This window comes from Chaetomium globosum, genomic scaffold (assembly GCF_000143365.1).
Source record: "Chaetomium globosum CBS 148.51 scaffold_5 genomic scaffold, whole genome shotgun sequence".
Lineage (NCBI taxonomy): Eukaryota > Fungi > Ascomycota > Sordariomycetes > Sordariales > Chaetomiaceae > Chaetomium > Chaetomium globosum.
The window spans coordinates 863,371-878,390 of NT_165980.1; the positions used below are offsets into that span (position 1 = coordinate 863,371).

The following is a 15,020-nucleotide window of genomic DNA, read 5'->3' on the forward strand; positions in this document are numbered from 1 at the left end:
CAGAACAAGACTGGGATAGTCAACGTTGATTTATTGCCAGTAAGTCCACCGTCGCATGTGCTCTAGGAAATCTATATGTTGTATGTTGCCGCTGAATGCTTGCTTGCAGAACTCGTAGAAAACTAACCGGCTCCCTTTTCCCAGTGCCAAAAAATAACCCAACTAACTCCCTTAACGAACAGGCTAGCAATTAATGCTGATGAATCATAATCATGAGAAATAGACAATTCGAAGAAATCGAAAAGTTAGTATTACCAATAACCCTTTCCCATCCAGTCCGCCTACCAAGTAAACATCATCAACGCCGGGTTCAGCAGGACAGGCAACGCAAAATGCGACGCCACCGTAGTCGCCAGCGGATAGATGCTATAGAAGGTGTTGATGCGCCACAAGTCGGGGAAGATGGTGTTGCCGCATATCATGAGGGCGGTGCAGGCGAAGCAGTACAGGAAAGTCCACTTGAAGCGGCGGATAATGCGCCATATCTCCGGGCCGAAGCGCACCTCCTCGAGCTCCTTGGCCGTCGCGCCCCAGGCCATGTCGATCTCGAAAAAGTGCGATAGGATAGCCTGGGACACGTGCAGCGAGATGCCGCCGAGGAAGATGCAGAACATGGGGATCCATTTGATGTTCTCAAAGTCTGCACTCGCGAGTTAGTGTATGGAGAAAGAGGGTTATAAGGGAGACGGAGACGCACATGCTGACAGTAGCGATCTTTCGCTCAACCGGTACCGCAGGACCGCCAACGCGAGATTACCCAACCCAGTAAAGACGACAATGATGGAGATGTAGATAGCGAACGAGTCGAGGTAGTACTTGTCGTACAGACCATAAAACCAGCCGGTAACAAAATAATTGCCCAGCGTCAGAAGCCACGCCGCGGCAATGGCGTAGTACGTCCCGATGTACGCCATGATAGTCATCTTCTTTGGGAACGGGATGCTAGAGCCGATAAACTTTTTGAACAACGGCGTGAACGGCCCGCGGACGAGCCAGAATCGCAGTGGGTGGAACAGGAGCTCGTTGCAGCCGTATGCGTACTTCTCCCAGCGGGCAAGCTCGTCGTAGACGGTCAAGCTGACGCCCTCCTTGAAACCGTCGCCCGTGTACGAGGCGTAGCGGAGCGTGTACTTAGCGACCTGCAAACGGAGCGACATGTCGAAGTCCTCCGATACGTGCGATTCGGACCAGTACTTTTCGTACCCATCCTCGTCCGTGAAGGCGGCCGCGTCTTGGAGAGCTTGCCACCGGAGGATGGCGTTGTGGCCGACGAAAGGGCAGGCGTCGCCCGACGCAACAGCGAAGGTAATGCAGGAGTAGATGAGGTTGGTGAACCAGGTAACGCTACGAGATGTCAGCATGTCTCTCGATCAACAAAAAGGGGACGGCTTCTACTCACCCATTCTCAAAGAACGAGTTGGTAACGTTCATGACGCCGGACTGGAACTGCAGAATAGCCACCTCCGGGCTCTGTTCCATCTCGCTGACGGCATCCAGCAGACAATCGTGCGGCACGCGAGTATCTGAGTCGATAAGCAAGATGTAGTCGCCAATGCGAATATTCCCTTCGGCCCAGGTGCGGCCTTCGTCCTCCTGCAACACGTCGGCGAGACATTGCTGGTAGGCGCCGTTCTCCTGCTCGTTGTTCCACTTACTGTCACGCTTGACGGCAAGCAGCTTATCCTCGACGCGGTTGCTGACGTGCAGGGCATAGTTCATGTTGCTGGCCTTCTTGAACTTGCCGCGGCGGAGGAACCGCTTTTCATCGGAGCCGGCCTCGGGATTGGGGTTATGCGCGGGGCGTGCGACCCAGCCGATGTTGTGTTCGTCGTAGAAGTCACGGCGGGCTTGGGCATCCTCGTCCGAAATGAGTTGCATGCCGTCGTCGTTGACAAAGATGTTGGCCGAGCCGCCCTGCATCTCGTAGGTGCTGATGGCCGCTTTCAGCGAGACAACCGTGGGCTTGATGACGGCTGTGAGGCCTTCCTTGTACACGGGCATCTGAATGGTGACGTGCGGCAGCGTCCCCTGGTCGCGGTTTATCCGTTGAGGGGGCTTGCCGCTATAGTACTTGCTGTTGTTGGCCACAGCTGAAATGGGCCCGAAGACTTGGAACAGACTGGTGATGATGGATTGAAAGAAGAACTGAACACAGTTAGCAAAAGCCCCTGGGTGGCCGAAGGGCGGTAGCACTCACCAAGCTGACGAACAACTGCGCCGGAGCCGAAGCCAGCAATGCGAACCTCAGATACGTCCCGTCGACCACGCTCTGGTACGCCAACCACCTCCAGCCCAGCGCAGGACACACGATCCAAAGTGCCAACGTAAGCCCGACCATGAACGCACTCTCCAGCCTCACCGGCCTCCTCTCCCCAGCCAACGCCTCCTCGAGCTGACCCGGATCCAGCTCCTGCACGGCGACCGCGGCGCCGCCCTTCTTCTCCCCGCCGGCATCATCCTCCTCGCCCTCATCATCCCCATTGCCCCAGATGATCTCAATAAACCTGGCCTCGAGAGTCTGCACCCTACTCAGCAACTTCTCCGGCTCGTCGTCCCACACGACCAGCATGCGCGCATCCTCGACAAATGCCGCGAAATGATGCAGCTGGCCGCGGGGCAGGTCAGCCATGGTGCGCAGCACCTGCACGCGCAGGCCGTCCGGCAGAGGGACGTAGTCGAGGTCGGTCTTGTGGATGATGGAGTCGAGCAGGGCGCGGACGACGGGGGTGTTGACGGTCATGGCGCAGCGCACGTTCATCTGGGCGACGACGGCGAACAGCGAGTCCGGGATGGCGGCCATCTGCGGCGGGCAGCAAGCGAAGGCGCCGCGGGCCTTCTTCAGCACCACGCCTTCGTAGGGGTCCGCCCCGGACGCGTACTGCTTGCGCAGCTGCTGCTCGTACAGCCAGTTGACCATCATGTCGTTGCGGATCTCGTTGATGGTCTCCGAGTCGCGGCTGCGGGCGTCGTGCGCCGGGAGGAAGGAGTGGCGGAGCGACGGGGCCCGGGAGGTGTGCGGGCTGGTTTTGGCCGTCTCGGGCGTCTGGCGGCCATGTTGGTGGGTTACTGAGAGGGCCGCGCCCGGTACGGAGAGCATACTCCCCTGGGCGGAAGGTGGGACGGTCTCGGAGCCGGCTGTTGGTGGTGGAGGTGCGCCGGCTGCTAACCTGGAGTCCTTCCCTTGTGGTTGGATAGGTTGGAGCTGATGCGATCCCTGGGACCGAGCGCCTGCTGCCTGTGTCCCCCCATTGCTTCCCTTCTGCTCCTCCTCCGATGTCGTAGGGGTGAGGTACGATTTGAATTTTTTCATGTTGGTAACGATTGGACCGGGTCGAGAACGCAATGGCTGGCTGCCTTGGCGAGGGTGAGTCCCGGAACACCCTGTCACCTCTGCTTCAACTTGAGCGCGTCTCTCAAACAATTACACCTCCCCGTTGCCGTGGGCCGCTCTGGGAAGATCCTCAGGTAGGGGGAAGACAAACGGGAACCAGAGAACTGGGAACGGGTGATCGACAGGTGTGGAAGCTAAAGGGAAGAGGAAAAGAAGCGAGCCGGGTAGCTGGGTGTGCCGTGCAGGTTCATCCGGGATATGAGGGTACCCCTGTGAAAGTCACTCGTTAGCGCTGGGAGGAGGCTCGAGGCCCTACCCGCATCGGGGCCAGATGGCGTTCACGAAAAGGGAACTGGACCAGCTGAACGGGTGCTGCAGCCAAGGACGCCCGAAGCCATCAATAGCTTGCCGTTTTACCGTGGCCGTTAATTACTTTTGTGGCTGCTTCGACAGAAGAAGTCCTTGGGTTCGCCAAGCAAGACGTTGGAAAAAGCCGCCTGTCTCGCTTTCTGTCAGACTGGCGCTAAGTTCTAACCTAGGATGTTTCGGCGCCTCGTTCATGGCCGTCTCGTCGTCGTTTTCCGTTCACGACGGCGGCACCACGGCACTTGCGACAAAGCAGGGAATATCCTGTGGCAAAAACTCCACGGCGCTGGGTCGACCGAGACTTTTGCGTTGGTTCGTCAGGTCCTCCCCTGCCCTGCAGGACTCAGCTCCTCAGCTAGCAAATGTTCTGGATTTTCGAGCTCCGCTCCCGTCGATGCCGGAGCTCCACGACCACGGCCCAGTCCGGAAAGAAGTGAATATTTCAGCCTCTCAACTCTCCGAAGCGTCTCGACCCCTGGCCACTGCATGGTTGCGTTGTGATCTGGCCCGCCGTCCATTCCCGATGCGGAAGAAACTAGCGGTTATCTCTGAGATCGCAACACCCATTGCTCTTGCAGGGCTTGTCGATCGTTTCCTAGACAGGGGGGCGCCAGAAGCCGCAAACGCGGCCCTCTCTGCACTTCTTGTTGCGTTGTCAGAGCGCTAGGTAACCTGAGCTGCACGTCTGTCTCCCGGCGAGAGAAAGAAGAGAAGCATGGTTGCGCGAAAAAAAAAAAACGAATACCCCCTACCACGCCATGCCCCACATAGCTGGATGCGGACGACCGACCGCACCAGTAAACGATGCCCTCATTTTGGTTGGCCAGGGGCAAGTCTGTGTGCTGTCACGGATAGCAGAATCGAGCAAAACAGAGAACTGAAGACTTCAGCTCTGCTCGGGGAGACTCCGGCCAGCGCCAGCGACAACCCCAATGCCCCAATGCATGAAGGATGGGGGGGGGGCTCTTTGCCTTCGTTTTCTCCAAGTGAAGGCTCAAACCCGTCTCGAGATCGGAATGTCAGCGCGAATGTAACTGTCACCCCACGATCGCATGGCCTGCAACCCTTTCTTGAACGCCACTTCAGGAGAGCGTCCAACCACGGCGAAGACGACACTGCGGCTCTGAAACCCCCCACGCGGCGCCGCGGCTGATGCCTGTTTGTTGGTGTTCATTTCTGAGAAAAACTTCCCACCCAGCGCAAGGCGTCAAATGTGATCAGTATTATGGATGTCTCGGTTCTTCCATGGTTGCAGGCGCACAACATCTCGCTTTTCTGATGTCACGTCGTATTCGTCGACTCGTGCCGTCTTTGAATCCTCGCTACTCTCCGCGCGGAAAAGATCGACAATCGCTGGCTAAAGATAGACGACGCGGGGCTGCCAAGGATCGCCGTGGTCGTGTTGAAAAAAAGGTTGCCAAAGCCGTTATCATTGGGCCTGTGAGCCGTTCTCATCATGGCTCCACTGATACAGCTGATACACGTCTGGTGTCTCGAGACGACGGACTTGCAGAAAACTATTGTAGAGTTATTAGTTATCTTTCATCGGCGTCGCCCATCACCGCCCAATTCATACCTGACCGCCGGATATATCGCATCTCCGAAACCCCACCGACGATGAGCTGGAAGATATGACCAGAACTCGATACTTTAGACGCAATACTATTTTTCCAGGTAAAAAGTGACAGGAGAATCCATTGGCATATTTCCAGAACAAATCCATGAATTCAACAGGCTAGCCTTTCGGGAGTTTTTGGCCAGTTCCAATCGCTCCGAGAGAAACGGTATTATTCAGATTGATCCATCACGTTGAGATCGGCCGTGGACAAAAAAACGGAGGGGCACGATATAACTGGATGCCGAAATCATCGCGATGGAGACTCGAGACGAACAATTTGGCGATTGAGATGGAAAGAACAAAAACGTCACATGGCCGAATGCAGCGGTCTATCTCGAGCGGCGGTGTCGGTTTTGTTAGTGTTTACAAGAAACTGCCAGCCAAAGTCTTAACTGTGGGGAGGCGGGGTCGCTGCCACCTGGTAAGCAGCATATCAAGCTTCGGCGTTCGGGAAGCAACTTCCTCGAAGACAACTTGCCAGCATTCAACACGCCAAACTGGCATCAAGCCAGTCAGCTCATCACTACGATGACCACCCAACTGGTTTCTTCAATTTTATGATCCCTCTTTTGAGCACTTGCTGTCTCTTAGTACCATTTCATTTGTGATCAGCGTTTTCAGGTCGAGGTACACAGAGCCCGGGTCTATCGAGGCAACATTTGGGTTGTCACACCGATACGATTTCTCGTAATTCTACATCGCACAGCATCTCCCAGCATGGCCGTGTTTGTGGACTTGGGCGAGGACGACAATGAGTCTCCTCAAGACGGCCAGCCGGTGTGGAACGGCCCAATTGACGCCCTCAAGCCAGTACCGGTATCGGCGGCAGGTTTAAATCTTCCTGGCGATGGAGGCATCGGCGCCGGCAATGCTACGTGGGAGGAACGCGAGAAGGCTCACGGGCTCGCTGCTAGAGAGAATCCCAACCAGAACTCCATGACACAGGCCTTGGGATGCTATCCGTAGGCTACACCACCCTGCATGCATCCTCTCAGCTGCATGAAATCATCAACCCCTTGGCAGTTTTAGTTCTGCCAAGGGCAACTTTGCTGACTCGATGACCAGCATCGCCATGTCGATTGCCGCTTCCATTGACCTCAATACGCTCGATAACCTGTCGCGGACCTGCCGCCAGATCCGCCAGGGGTTGCTGCAGTACCGCACAATGCTGCTCGTCTCAACCATGCATTGCATCAACGCGCAGGCCCCCGTCGACCCGGAAGACACATTTAGATACCGGGCCCGGGCTAGCAACTGGTATTACATGCAGGATGCGGGCAGATCGAGCTATAATGGCAAGTCGGGCCGGTGTGCTCGAGACATGGTGGCCGGGTGTCGGCGGTGCGGCGTCGTGGTTTGTAGGGTGAGCCTGAACCAACAATGGATCACTTCGGTAAACACGCAATTAACTTGCCCTCTTAGAACTGTGCTATAAAACCTCCGGCGCCTATCGTGTTGCGGGACCGTCACCGGCGTCTCTGCGGGCCATGCGTGGCAGCACCCCTTGGCTCGCTGGTCAAGCCGCGGCTCGGGCCAGAGATTCGGATTGATTCCGACGACATGGAACGGGCGATCTGCGGGTGCGGTTCTGGAGGTGTCTGGCTTTGCCAGCCCTGTGGGAGGTCCATCCGCGGCGATGACTCCGAATACAGGGGGTAACTCATCCCATCTCCGTCCTTCCCATTTTTTGTTCACTGACACTCTGCACCAGCATCTGGCGATGGCGGAACCAATACACCCAGATTCACGGCGGTCTTGGCACGGGCATCGGTGAAGGCGACCGCGGCGTCATCTGCGGGCGCGAGACTGAGTGCTGCGCGGCGCGGGAGCGCGAGCAGGAGATGGACGGTGACGCCGAGGACGCGCGCGATGCTGAGTACTTCCAGCTGGCCGCGGCGACCCCGCCCAGTGGTGGCAGCAGCACTGGCACGCCATCCCTGGCGCCTTGGACGGCTGCCATGAGCGGGGCCGGCAGTAGCTCGGCCAGCCTTAGTAGCCTGGTCAGCTCGTCTGGCGCATCGGTTCAGGACAGGAGAACGCCCAGCCCTGCCATAAAACCGGGGTATGAGAGACACGAGGTGGAGGGGATTGGCGGGGTCATGAAGAATATGCGGGTGCGGATGGTGAAGGTGGGCGCGTGCGTGCCCGAGTGGGATGATGAGCGGGCGAGGGGGGAGATCCTGGGGCGCGAGGTTCAGGGGAAGCGCCGGAGTTGGTGTGGTTGGTGTCGGCGGGTCATCCCGTCATGCAAGGACTATGAAATGGATAGACAGGCGGATAGAAAGGGGAAGGGCAAGGCCAAGGAGGGTTCGGAAGGGTGACGGCTTGTTTGATGCGGGACGGCACGGAATTACGCTTTTCCACCTTACGAACGGGGATAGGGGAATATGCCGAGTGTGACCTCGAACTCGCTGCTACTTTCAATTAGTTCTTTCTTCAGCAACACGATTGTAGGACCGAGACAGGGCCATCCAGCAACAGGCGGCGGTGATTCAGCGTCGAGAGGAATATACAAGGTACATTTTGCATTATACAGTGGGAGGCTAGCAACACCAGCCATCGTCCCCATTTTTGCTGTCCTACAGATCCGCCCATGCCCGCCGTTGACCGCCGAATGCTTGCCCTCCAGTGCTCGTACAGTGAACATTTCCGTCTTCCCAAATCGTGACTATTTGGATCGTGCCTATTTGTTGCAAAGCTTCCGCTCAGAACACCACCCGAGACACCGCACTCTGTTAGATGCAGTGTCTGTCCCCCCCGTCACCAACAAGCCCGCCTCGCCAGTGCCAGCAGCACTGGCATCATCATAGCGGACCGGCCTTCGCCCATAACCACCTACCCTCCCCTAGGTACTCCCACCCCATCCATCCAACCCTATCCGCCCGCAGGACAAAGCCACAGCCACAGCAACCACACACACTCTACAACTCGCCCCTAAACAGCATGCCCATCCTCGCCCTGCGCTCGTCCCGCGCGGCCGCGCGGCGCGGGCCCCAGCGCGCCTTGGTGGCCTCCAGCTCGGCCTGCACCTTCTCGCGGTGGCCGCTGGGCGCCTGGCAGCACATGAGCACAAACAGCTTGCTGCAGCGGAAGCGCATCGACAGGTTCTGCACGCTGTTGGCGACGGGGTCCGCCGCGCGCAGCCGCCGCATCTCCTCGATATCGGCCTTGGTCAGGTGGTGCCGCGCCCGGTAGCGCGGCTCGCCTTCAATGGAGGGGAAGAGGTCCGTTGGTGATGGGGAGGATGGTGATGTGCTGTCGGGCGGTGTTGGTTGGTGGTGGGTGGGGTTGTTGGCGGGGGAGGGGTAGTTGATGGTGGTGGAGGCGGCGAAGAGTTCCGAGGCGAGGTTGGCGCGCCGCCGCGGGTCTTGCTTGGGGAGGAACTTGAAGGGCGTGTGGAAGACGGAGGCGGCGGAGGAGGGGGGGTTGTAGATGATTTGTCCCGTGGTGGGGCGGGCGTTGCGGTCGGCGGCGCTGCTGTTGGGGTTGAGGAAGGACCCGTGCGGGGGGATGTTGAGCGCTCGGCGTGTGCGTGCGGACGTCGATTTCTGGCGGACGCCCGAGGGGACGGCGGTGGTGCCGCTCAGAACGAGCCGGGAAGATACCGGGGCCGAGAGGACGACCTGCCGGCAGCAGGAGACTGCCGGCCTTGTTACAATGGTCTCCATGGTGGTCGGTCGGGGAATTGGATCGCAGAGAAGGAGCCAAGTACGGGAAAGGCGGATCCTTCGACGTGGATGGGCACAAAACTGTCGACTGGCGATAAAGAAGGAGAGGGAGCGATGGGGCAGCTGCAATTCGGAATTGGCTTGTCTGGTGTGCTGTCGGGGCCGCCGTCCACCTCCTTCGCTCTCGACAAGTGCGGTTTGGAGTCGCGATGCGAATCAACTTTTTCTTGGGCGTCGGCGGAAGTTGTCACGTGAATTTTGAGATTCTTTTGGTCCACTCCGGTTCCCCAAGCCAATCATGGTAGCGCCGGGTTTATGCCTCCGTGCCTCCGGCCGAGTGGAGCTTGGTTGAACCGGCTCGGGCCGGCCATGGGTCGGGATGAACGGCGGACGGCATCCGGCTCTTTGCTCGTTATAATGGGCAACCTATTGTACATACATACTTCTGAGAAGTGCAAGTGGAATGCTATAAAAATTGGCTAAAGCCGGGAGGCGTTGCTGGGATTGATATATCGAAACGAAACGGGAGATTCTATTATTTCCTATAAACTATGCCCTTGGGGCAACAATGTCATCAGTCTCTGTGGTCTTGACTAATTGCGCTGAGAAAAGAGCCGTAGACCAAGAGGACTTGTTTTTGCTGGTTTGCCTTGAGCCGTCGGTGCCGGTGCACCTTCTGCGATCGTCAAACCGAATCCTGCAACTTCCGCTCAGCCCAAAGCAGCCAACCACAGACCGCGGTAGGCGACAAGGCAGGCGCAGCGTCGTATTTTGGTCTCCCCCCTAACCCCTCGCGTCTTCTCGATATCCCACATCCACATGCTTCGCGCCAGCTTGGCTAAAAACGACCTACACTAGGAAGCGAACGGTTAACAATCTAACTAGCGCCAAGGAGCAGGCTGACTGCGAAACAATGTCGGCAAGGGTCTTCTTTGGAGAGGTAACGTTGGAGTGGTTTGCGCTGATGCAACACAAGCAAATCTGGGCGAATCTTGGGCCCCCAATACAGTGCTTTGGAGCGCAGGTCAATCGTTCCCGTCCTTGATTATCGATGTTACCGTCTGACAGCAGCTCCACAGGGGCAAGACCTCGGAATCTGCCTTTTGCTCTCTCCCCTCCCATCTTGGGAAAAATCATTGTCGATGTACTCATCCGCACGTTTCCCGGCCCCTTGATGTTGCGTTGGACGCCCTCCCACCATGTCTTCTCCTGAGCGACGGCCAATGCCGACTCTGCTCGTCTTTCTCGGCTTGTGTTGTGCCTTTGCTGTCGCGGTCCTGGAAGTGCCTGCGCGCAACACCTTTCTCGTTCGAGAAAAGTCGGCCGGTCTCTCTCCCCTGGCGCTTTCTTCTTGTTCGCGTGACATTCTGACAGAGAAAAAGCGACCGTACTAGGCGACTATGTCTACGTTGACGGGGGCGAGCTCTCGCAATGGTCGGTGAATCGGGTCCGTGAAGGTACGCGATCGACTGCCCCATCCCGCCTCCCGATCCATGAAGATCCACCGATTTTTCAAGAGGTCGGGTTTTGGGTGTTGGGAAGTGCTGAAGAAACGCCTCCAGGAATTGCGGTCGAATCCACGCTCTCCATCGACATTAGCCGGTCGTGGACTACCAGCGATGTCTCGATCCGTTCGATCAAGAAAACTGGCCCGTTAAAGTCCAGCTTAGTCCTGTGGACGGACAGTCAGGCTGGAGAATTCTACTCATGGGGCGGCGAGTTTCCGCCGAGTGTGCATGAAAATATTACAGAACCCGAGCTCTGGAAATTCACGGCCGACGGCGAGGGTGGGGGAGAATGGTCGATTGTGAAACCTGCGAACGGGGGGGCTTTCGCCGACATCCATTCCGGCACGTTGGCTGCGTCCGCAAATACAGACAATACAGCGTTCGTGATCGGCGGGGAGATCCAAAGATTCTCGGAACCCGACCGCAACGGTTCAACTCAGGTCCTAGGGGGGATGGTGACGTTCAACATGGCGTCGCGCGTGTGGACGAATGAGACGGACAACAGTCCCTTTGGCACGTTGGTTGGGGCGAGCGCTCACTATCTCCCGTCCTTCGGAGTCGACGGCGTGATCATCACGCTTGGCGGGCTCACCCCTTCGTTAGTGGGCCGCTGGGACGGCAAGGTGCCAGCCCTGGACTTTTACAACCTCACTTTCTTCAATCCTGTGACAAAGAAGACTTACTGGCAGCTGACGAGCGGTGATATTCCTCCTTCGCCACGGATACAAGCATGCACGGCTATTATCAAGACTGCTGATGGCGGCTACGATATGTGAGTTATTACCTGGGTCTTAATAAAGCGCGCGAAGTCGCTGACAACCTTCTCAGCTTCCTCGCTGGCGGAGTCAACCGACGCGACTTGTTCACCTACCAGGACGCATACGTCTTGAGCCTGCCGGGGTTTGTATGGAGAAAGGCCCCAAACATGCCGTACAGCGCGCGAGGGGATGCCACATGCGTGCAAATAGGCGGCCGGCAGGTGCTCAGCCTGTTTGGAAAGGATGTCTGGAAGCTCACTGATGACCCGGCACCCAACGGGATGCTCTTATTTGACATGACGGACATGCAGTGGAAGGACTCGTATGATGCGGCTGCGGGGGCATATGAGAGACCCAGCGTTCTCGAGACTTGGTATAACAACGGGTAGGCATTCCGCAGCTTTGCTCGGGCTCTAAGGGTTTCGTGCCCGAGCGTCTAGCTAACGGGATCATAGGTCGTTCGATCAGGTCGATTGGTCCTCGGAGGAAGTACGGCGATTGTTTGCGCGCAGGTCCACCACGCCGCCTAGCTCCAGTAAGTGATCATGACATGTCTAGAACCATATATCTGGGGCACGCATGCTGATTTTCCCCCCTAGCACAAAGTTCGGGGCCCTCACCTACTGGATCCGGCGGCCCCGATCCCACCTCGACAGGCGAACCAGAGTCCTCAAGCACTCCGGTTGGCGCCATCGTTGGAGGGGTTGTGGGCGGCATTGGGGGACTGGCCTTGATCGCAGTGGCCGTGTGGATATTCCTCCGACGTCGCAAGCAGGGCACGTTGGTCGGCTCGATCCAGGACAACAGCACCGATGGAGCTGGCGAGATCAAGTACCCAGGGGTTCCGGAGGCCGACGCTCCCCACGGCCACACCGAACTGTCGTCACCCCGCTCACCTGTCGAAATGGATCCTCGAGGTCTGCCGGTCGAGATAAATAACAACACGCCTGGTTATTATCATGAGGCGGATTCGCGCGTCTATCATGAAATGGATCCCCAGGCGCAGGCGTTCGAGATGGACCCGCAACAACGGACGTATGAGATGGATGCTTCACGGTACGGGAGGGGATACTAGGTGGTTCTCTGTGGTGATACCCAGCCTGCGCCCAAGATGCGGGCACATGTGCGTGTACATACATGCGGACAGACATACGAACATATACATGCTCCAGAGCAGAAACTGCGATGCTTGCGTCAGCCTGCCCCTTGCCTATTTCCAAGATCCGGTGTGGTCCCATAAGATCCCTGCGAGCGTGTAAGAGAGAATCCGAAGGTCGATGCTAACAACCGAAGGTCGGTTTCGGCCGGGTCTGAGGTAGGTTGGCTGCTGGGGCGCAGTCAGGGGCCTGCAATATTAGAATTAATGCCTGAAGCAGTCGTACTTGTTTGTATGCACCTGCATATTTGACCTGCTAAGACACCCGAACACGGCGACATCTGAGACCTACCTTACCTTACAGACCTACATAAGGTACCTGACCTGTTGTGTATGTACCTAGGTGGGATCGGAGTCTGTCAACCTAACCTACTGAACCTACCTGCAACGTACGGAAAAAGTGCAAGCGAGTCCAAAGATTCCACTTCATTCCAGCACCCGTTTTAGGTCTTGCTCGTCTTGGCAGCTGTGCTTGGGTGGGCCTGCAATACGTCGTTAAGGGACCGACCGAACTGAATCACACCCCTCTTTCAGCCTGGGAGCGCTACCAAACAGCGTCATTCCCTGTTGATCGCGATTTGCGTCCGGAGGTCACCGGGTCGCCTGTCCTTCGCTTCGTGGCTGCCCCGAGGACAAAGCAAAGTGACGAGACAATCCATCCAATCCCTTTTGCGATTTATAATAACTAACACGCCCGCATCCTGATCTAAGTAGTTACTTCTACTTCTCGATCCACACTTCTCCCTCGCGCATCCCGATCCCCATCACCTTGCCGCCGCGTTTACCCCCCCAACGGAACTGACCGACCCGGATCCGGCAAGCGAAAGAAAGACCAGAAACACGAGAGACGGAGACCAGGGCGGTACGGGGGATTCAGGAACCGGGAAAGCCGCGTCTTCCTGCAACCTGCATCACACTTTTGCGCCAGACCCGAAGCCCGTCCAGAAAGGCACCAACCATTGTGCTCCAAACAGAAACCAGAAAGCATCAACCCTCACCACACCCGGTTTTTCTCGGTCGCTCAGCTGTCCCCGCGTCGCACCGAGCCCGGGCCTAGAGCCAAGGTACGACCGCACTCTATTCCGTGGTTATTGGTTCCAGACAGAGACGCACTTTATCGTCGATATATTCGCGGCGAATCGGGAAATCTGTCCACCAGTCGCACACATATTGTCTTCACCTTGTCACAACACCCCCCCTCGTTCCACCACCCGCATACTATCTCCAGTTATCATCCATCACCCACTCAACCCCATTCCCCGTCGGGGGAACGGCATCGCTAACAGCTCCACCTTTCCTAACAGACGTGGACGCAAACTTGAACCCGACTTACCCCATCTCTCCGCGATCCCCCACTTCGCCCTCACCACACACCTATCGCGACAAGATGAGTCTCGCGACCGCAGCGCCCGCCCAGGGTAGCACCGCAATTCCCACACTGGCCGAGCCGTTGATTACAGAACGAGGCGAAATTAACGCCCAAGGTCAGAGCGAGTCGGAACTGTTAGCCCGGAGGGAGGCGTCAAAAGCCGCCGAAGGTGATGAGAAGAAGAAAAAGAAGCGCAGCCTTTTTGGTTTCGGTAAGAAGAAGGAGCCTGCCCAGCCTGCTCCCACCAGCAAACCTACCCCCGCGACAACTCGTACCACGGCCACTTCCCCCATCCAAACCGACCGCGCCCGGTTCTCCCCTTCTTCTCCAGGCCGCGCAGGCTTTGGCTCCTCCCCACGCCTTGCCTCGCCCGCCGGCAGCCAGATTTTCGAGCGCAACGTCCAAGAAAGCAGCGCCGCGCTGATGCCCAGCTCCCCCGCCATCCCCTCGCACATCCAAACCGAGAATTACATCCCCCCGGTCCTCGACGCCTCCTCCGAAGCCATTACCGACGACCACCTCAATCCGGACACCGTCGAGATCATCACCCACACCTCCCATCAACCCGCCTCGGTCAACGTAACCGGCCTGAGCCCCTATGCCGAGCCTTCCTGGGCCGACGAGCTTGCCGCCTTCTCGGCTACCACCACCACCACCACTGCCGATACGGCTTCCAACTACGGCAGCTTTGATACCACCGACGTCCGCCGCCTGTCCTTCATCTCCTTCGCCGACGTCGTCCAAGCCGAGCACGGCGGCTTCTCCGCCGGCAGCCCCTCGCGCGACAGCATACACCTGGCGGGGCTGACCTCCTTCGCCTCGGCCAACCACAACCGCTCCCCCTCCCCCATCCGCTCGCCCGTCTCCTCGGCCGGCGGCGGCGGCCCCGGCGGCGTGAGCCCGCCGCTGAGCAAGAGCGGGTCGGTCAAGGGCGGCCTGGAGGCCGCGGCGCGGGCGAGAGCGTCGTCGCCCTCCGGCACCGGCGGCAAGTCCCTCGGCAGCCCCACCAGCATGATGAGCATGTCGCTTTCGCCGGTCCCGGCCAACGGGGGGGAGATCGCCATCGAGACTATGACGCAGGCGCTGAGGAGAACTGGAAGCGGGGATTTGAGTGTTGGTGGGAATGGCGTGAGGAGTTTCCGGGAAGTCCTATCTGATGATTGAAATGAGTTTTTGTGTCGGTGATCAATTTGGGACAGGGAAAGGGGGAAAGGGGGGGAGGGGAAGTTGGGGAAGGGATGTGTTG

General features: G+C 57.9%; 6 protein-coding genes across 6 annotated transcripts in view; 4 read left to right on the forward strand and 2 right to left on the reverse strand.

The window, feature by feature from the left end:
- Positions 1-118, forward strand: part of CHGG_07108 (uncharacterized protein) — a gene marked incomplete at both ends in the record, with an annotated part of 2,077 nt that extends 1,959 nt beyond the window's left edge. The window contains one exon of the mRNA XM_001224763.1: positions 110-118. Within this exon, the coding sequence (XP_001224764.1) occupies positions 110-118 (9 nt within the window). The remainder of the gene's footprint in view (positions 1-109) is intronic.
- A 163-nt stretch (positions 119-281) lies between these two features.
- CHGG_07109 (uncharacterized protein) lies at positions 282-3,310 on the reverse strand (the record flags this gene model as incomplete). Its single annotated transcript, XM_001224764.1, has 4 exons — positions 282-640; positions 698-1,344; positions 1,400-2,145; positions 2,198-3,310. The coding sequence occupies 4 exons, from the start codon at positions 3,308-3,310 to the stop codon at positions 282-284; spliced, it is 2,865 nt and encodes a 954-aa protein (XP_001224765.1).
- Positions 3,311-6,032: 2,722 nt separating this feature from the next.
- Positions 6,033-7,636, forward strand: CHGG_07110 (uncharacterized protein; the record flags this gene model as incomplete). The annotated part of the gene is made up of 4 exons (XM_001224765.1): positions 6,033-6,277; positions 6,339-6,678; positions 6,738-6,970; positions 7,027-7,636. 4 exons carry the CDS (start codon positions 6,033-6,035, stop codon positions 7,634-7,636), a joined length of 1,428 nt encoding a protein of 475 aa, XP_001224766.1.
- Positions 7,637-8,236: 600 nt separating this feature from the next.
- Positions 8,237-8,983, reverse strand: CHGG_07111 (uncharacterized protein; the record flags this gene model as incomplete). Its single annotated transcript, XM_001224766.1, has 1 exon — positions 8,237-8,983. The coding sequence occupies one exon, from the start codon at positions 8,981-8,983 to the stop codon at positions 8,237-8,239; it is 747 nt and encodes a 248-aa protein (XP_001224767.1).
- A 1,199-nt stretch (positions 8,984-10,182) lies between these two features.
- Positions 10,183-12,324, forward strand: CHGG_07112 (uncharacterized protein; the record flags this gene model as incomplete). Its single annotated transcript, XM_001224767.1, has 6 exons — positions 10,183-10,309; positions 10,378-10,440; positions 10,546-11,263; positions 11,320-11,634; positions 11,705-11,784; positions 11,849-12,324. 6 exons carry the CDS (start codon positions 10,183-10,185, stop codon positions 12,322-12,324), a joined length of 1,779 nt encoding a protein of 592 aa, XP_001224768.1.
- Positions 12,325-13,792: 1,468 nt separating this feature from the next.
- Positions 13,793-14,938, forward strand: CHGG_07113 (uncharacterized protein; the record flags this gene model as incomplete). Its single annotated transcript, XM_001224768.1, has 1 exon — positions 13,793-14,938. One exon carries the CDS (start codon positions 13,793-13,795, stop codon positions 14,936-14,938), a length of 1,146 nt encoding a protein of 381 aa, XP_001224769.1.
- Positions 14,939-15,020: the final 82 nt, after the last annotated feature.